The 5,469-nt window shown below is 59.0% G+C and overlaps 1 protein-coding gene across 1 annotated transcript in view; it reads left to right on the forward strand.

The window, feature by feature from the left end:
• The window catches only part of IPO9 (importin 9), a 21,014-nt gene that overhangs the window by 11,992 nt on the left and 3,553 nt on the right, over positions 1 to 5,469 (forward strand). Inside the window, exons 15-18 of the mRNA XM_015559876.1 lie at positions 1,017 to 1,176; positions 3,300 to 3,526; positions 4,617 to 4,765; positions 5,248 to 5,400. Of these exons, the coding sequence (XP_015415362.1) occupies positions 1,017 to 1,176; positions 3,300 to 3,526; positions 4,617 to 4,765; positions 5,248 to 5,400 (689 nt within the window). The remainder of the gene's footprint in view (positions 1 to 1,016; positions 1,177 to 3,299; positions 3,527 to 4,616; positions 4,766 to 5,247; positions 5,401 to 5,469) is intronic.

Here is a 5,469-nt window from a genome sequence, read left to right on the forward strand (position 1 = left end):
GGCGCGCCCCTGAGGCCAGTGCTCTGGCTGGAGGGGCAGCGGCGGCCTCGCCCTCACTCCTGGCTGAGGCAGAGCTGAGGCAGCTGAGCCTCCAGGGCCGGCCGGTAGGGAGGTCCCTGTGCCTCCAGCTGCGCTGCCCATGGCTGGTGGATGCTGCTTCCTCGCCCGACGTGAGGTCTGAGTAGCAGGCGTCCTTGCAGCTTCTACCCGGGGTGCCTCCTGGCGAGGCATGTGATCCGCGTCCAGGGAAAGCGGTGGGACTGCTCAGACCCTTAAGCATATTTTTGTAGCATTTGCCCCAGCAAACAGTCTTTAAAAACTCATGGAGATGGGAGAGTATTCAGTGTTCTGACTGGGGAAGGTTTAATATGTCATGTTTATTAGCCTCTCTATGGCTAAAAGCTTTTCTATACCAGCCATTTTTAATTATCAACAATCCCAGAGATTTTTCTTTGAATTTTTGTGTCGATTTTAACGTATTGGCAGTGAAAACTGAGAGATTAAAATGTAGGAAATGTACGCACCCGTCCCGTCAGCTGTCAGAGCCGTGGTTCGCACTCACATAGCCTTTGGGGAACTGCCCTGTGCGCTCGGAGAGGGATGAGCCGACGGGAGCAGAGCTGAGTGCCCGGGGAGACACAGGTCATGCTGAGTCACTGGCCTCAAGGCCTTGAGCTCTGTGCTCACCAAGGTGCCCGTGACTCAGACTGGCATCTGTGGGCCGCTTTACGTACAAGGAGGAGAGCTATGGTGTGTGGTGTCCAGCAGTGGCCCAAGGGCAGGGCAGCCTGGCAGTGAGAAGGCGGGCGGGGGGCTGCCTGGCCGCGCGGGGTGGGGGTGAGGAGAACGGGGGAGCCGGTGGCTTTAGTCTGCTTTGCCAGCCGTGAAAGGTGGTGTTTTCTCACCTGCGTTGTCTCTAGTACCTGGTACCCCGTGAGTGACAGGCGCGGAGGGTGGGAGGGGCAGGGGTCACAGACGGCGGTCTCCAGCCCCTAATTGCTCTCTCTCCCTCCCAGTGTCTCCCTTCCTCCTGGGTCGGGCACTCTGGGCTGCCAGTCGGTTCACTGTTGCTATGTCCCCTGAATTGATCCAGCAGTTCCTACAGGCAACAGTTAGTGGCCTTCATGAGACGCAGCCCCCGTCCGTGCGGATCTCTGCCGTGAGAGCCATCTGGGGGTGAGTATGCGCCTGAGGTGACACCAGCTGTTTAAGAGAAAGTTGCTCGGAGCTGAGCCCCGAACCGCAGCTGCCAGTGGATTTGCTGCTGGAGGTTCTTCGTGAAGCTGTTCCGTGGACTGGATGGAGGAAGGCGTCCCAGGCGCGCATCCCACTCCCTCGCCCGCTGGGCCCTCCTCTGCCAACACCACGCCCCGAGGCTCTGAGAGAAGTGGCCCGAGGGCTGCACATGCACGACAGGAGGAGAGCCGCCGGCCGTCCTGGGGTCGCTGCCTCCACATGCGGGCGGTGTGGCCTCGCAGCCGCTGTAGACCAGGACCCTCTGGTCGTTCACGGACACCCTGCCCGGCCCAGAGGGACCCTTGTGGTTTGAGGAGTATGTTAAAGTCCAACTCGAACCCCGAAATCTCCCTGAAGTCCTAAAGCCGCTCTCTCGCCCCTGCCTGCGTCCCGCCTCTTGAGAGGGCGGCCGTGCACCGGGACAGGTGTCAGCCAGGGGCTCCTCCGACGTCTCGCTCGTGGGCGCTGGGAGACCCCGGGGAACATGCTGACCCCAGGCCATGTGGCAGACCAGCTCTAAAGACGGGGGTCAGAGCAGGCCGGCCGTGAGCATCGGGGTCTGACCGAAGGCGAGGCTCTGGGCGACTGGGGTCAAACCACGGCGTCGCTGGTCGTGGTGGACCTGGGAACACAGCAGCTGGCACGGAACGTGGTCATCAGACATGGGTGTGTGTGTCTGAGTGTGTGTCTGTGTGTCTGAGTGTGTGTGTGTGTGTGTGTGTCTCTGTGTGTGTGTCTGAGTGTGTGTCTGTGTGTCTCTGTGTGTGTGTCTGAGTGTGTGTCTGTGTGTCTCTGTGTGTGTGTCTGAGTGTGTGTCTGTGTGTCTCTGTGTGTGTGTCTGAGTGTGTGTCTGTGTGTCTCTGTGTGTGTGTCTGAGTGTGTGTCTGTGTGTCTCTGTGTGTGTGTCTGAGTGTGTGTCTGTGTGTCTCTGTGTGTGTGTCTGAGTGTGTGTCTGTGTGTCTCTGTGTGTGTGTCTGAGTGTGTGTCTGTGTGTCTCTGTGTGTGTGTCTGAGTGTGTGTCTGTGTGTCTCTGTGTGTGTGTCTGAGTGTGTGTCTGTGTGTCTCTGTGTGTGTGTCTGAGTGTGTGTCTGTGTGTCTCTGTGTGTGTGTCTGAGTGTGTGTCTGTGTGTCTCTGTGTGTGTGTCTGAGTGTGTGTCTGTGTGTCTCTGTGTGTGTGTCTGAGTGTGTGTCTGTGTGTCTCTGTGTGTGTGTCTGAGTGTGTGTCTGTGTGTCTCTGTGTGTGTGTCTGAGTGTGTGTCTGTGTGTCTCTGTGTGTGTGTCTGAGTGTGTGTCTGTGTGTCTCTGTGTGTGTGTCTGAGTGTGTGTCTGTGTGTCTCTGTGTGTGTGTCTGAGTGTGTGTCTGTGTGTCTCTGTGTGTGTGTCTGAGTGTGTGTCTGTGTGTCTCTGTGTGTGTGTCTGAGTGTGTGTCTGTGTGTCTCTGTGTGTGTGTCTGAGTGTGTGTGTGTGTGTGTGTGTGTCTGTGTGTCTGAGTGTCTGAATTCTTGCCCAACACAGTGACTTTGATGTTAGTCCATGATGGATCAACAGGCACTGTAGTTCATTCCTTTCTCTTTTTTTAAAATATATTTTTTAAATGATTTCAGAAAGGAGGGAGAAAGATGAGAGCGAATCATTGATTGGCTGCCTCCTCAGACCTCTCACTGGGGTCAAGCCTGCAACCTGGGCTTGTGTCCTTAACCGGAATCGAACCTGGGATCCTTCAGTCCACAGGCCCACACTCTATCCACTGAACAACCGAGCCAGGGCAAGACACAATTTCTTAAACATTTTCTTACCTTAGTACCGCAACTTTTTAAACTGATTTGAGAGAGAGAAACATCCATCAGTTGCCTCACACATGTGCCTCAACCGGGGGTTGAACCCGCCCCCTTTTGGTGTGCAGGGTGGCACTGGAACCGGCTGAGCCACCCCAGCCTGGGCAAGAGCACTTACGCCCGCGGCGGCCTGTCTCTGTCGCAGGTCCCTTAGCACGCAGGCACCGCGGGAACGCCACCAGGGACCGTCACTGGGAGGAAGTAATTCCTGCTTCTGTGTCTCCCCAGTTACTGTGACCAACTGAAAGCCTCAGAGAGCACGCATGTCCTCCAGCCCTTCCTGCCCAGCGTGCTGGACGGCCTCATTCACCTGGCCGCGCAGTTCAGCTCCGAGGTCCTCAACCTGGTGATGGAGACACTGTGCATCGTGTGCACGGTGGACCCCGAGTTCACGGCCAGCGTGGAGAGCAAGATCTGCCCCTTCACCATCGCCATCTTCCTCAAGTACAGCAACGGTATGCCACCAGGGAGGGCGTGCCACCAGGGAGGGCGTGCCACCAGGGAGGGCGTGCCACGGGCCTGCCAGCAGGGACTGGAGCAGACCTGCCCCTGGGGGAGGTGCTCTCCCGCATCCTAGGCAAGCACTGGCTGTTGGTTAGCAGAGTCGGTTAGCTCCTGCTCTCGGGGTCTCACCCCCCGTAGAACCGGGGTGGGGTGGGAAGAGGCCTGCACGGCCTTAGGAAGGAGATCTGAGGACAGATGAACAGGGGGTTCCTCTCACCTTTATAGCAGCAAAAATGTGGACGTAGAAAAGGATTCGTTTATGCCGTAAATATTAAACGTCGGGAATCCTTAAAGCACTGAGACAGTGTTTACAGGATAATAAGTAATAGACGGCTTTTCCAGATGCATAGGCTGTGATGCCGGTTTTGGTTCTGTGCTGGGAAAGGGCGTGTAAACGTCCGTATGGAGATGTCCGTGTGTGGGAAAGGGCGTGTGGACATCCATACGTGGATGTCCGTATGTCGGGAAAGGACGTGTGTAAACGTCCGTACGTGGACGTCCGTGCGTGGGGCAGTGGCTGCAGGCGGTGGGTGACGGGGTTCTTTCCTGTAACGCTTTGTAGCACGTTCTGCGCAACTCCTGTGTCGTGCGTACGGTCTGTACTTTATCATAGAAAAGACTGAGGGTGTTTGTGAAGAGGGGGCTCGGTGTTGAGGCTCAGGGGGTGCTCGGGAATCACTGCACGTCGGGGAGCGTGGCCTGGGAGGCGCCCACGCTGCCCCCTCGGGTGGCCCTCGCCGCACGGCTCCGCCCAAAACAGCCGCACCTGCTCCTCCGCCCGTCGGGCTCCAGGAGAATAAAGGCGTCGGGACCGGCTCGGGAACAGAGCCGAGTGGTCGCCGGGTGAGCCCGGGGACCAGGTGCCTCTGGAGGTGGCATCTCTCCTGTTCTTCCAGGTGGTCACGTGCCCCGCTAGGTCCCGGCTGTGTGGCGGGTCATCCACGCAGACGCTGCTCGCTAGGTTAGGGCCACACACCAGGTGTCACTAGCCAGCGGCGTGTGCAGACCGGCGGGCGGGGTCCTGTTGCCTTGTCACCTCAGATCCCGTCGTCGCCTTGCTGGCTCAGGACATCTTCAAGGAGCTGTCCCAGATCGAAGCCTGCCAGGGCCCCATGCAGATGCGGCTGATCCCCACGCTGGTCAGCATCATGCAGGCGCCAGCAGACAAGCTCCCCGCAGGGCTGTGCGCGGTGAGTGGGCGCACAACCACGCGGAGCAGGAGTGGGTGGGTGGGTGAGCAGAGGGTGGTGAGCAGGTGGGTGTGGGTCTGAGCAGGTGTGGGGGTGGTGTGAACAGGTGGGTGTGTGTGAGTGAGCAGGTGGGGGTGGGTGGGTGAGCAGGTGTGAGCTCACCACCTGCACACACACCCAGCTGGCAGGACACCAGCGAATGTTGAGGTTCAGGGTGGCTTTGCCGGCTGCTCTGCCCTCAGGAAGGGGTGGATCTTGAGGGTCCAGGAAAATGGCTGTTCCAGAGGCGCCTTATCTGTTGACACACTGCACGCGCTACCTGCTGCCCCGGCGGCCGGATGCCACACAGCCCCGCGGCCGTCAGGGGAGCCCCGTGAGACGGCTGGGAGCATACGCTGCCGTCGCGGGGTCCCTTCTTCTCAGCGAGCTTTCTCGGGCTGCTGCCCTTCCCGCCCAAGGCTCTGATCTCCCTCCTCCTCCAGACAGCCATCGACATCCTGACCACCGTGGTGCGCAGCACGAAGCCACCGCTCTCCCAGCTGCTCATCTGCCAGGCATTCCCCGCGGTGGCACAGTGCACCCTGCACACGGACGACAACGCCACCATGCAGGTACCGCGTGCTGCCGAGGCCGAGGTCTGACCAGCCACGCGCTGGCCTGTGTGTCTCACGTCTGTATTTACCGGAGGCCAGGGTCGGTCAGCT

The sequence above is a fragment of the Myotis davidii genome, unplaced genomic scaffold, assembly GCF_000327345.1.
Source record: "Myotis davidii unplaced genomic scaffold, ASM32734v1 scaffold1915, whole genome shotgun sequence".
In the NCBI taxonomy this organism is placed as follows: domain Eukaryota; kingdom Metazoa; phylum Chordata; class Mammalia; order Chiroptera; family Vespertilionidae; genus Myotis; species Myotis davidii.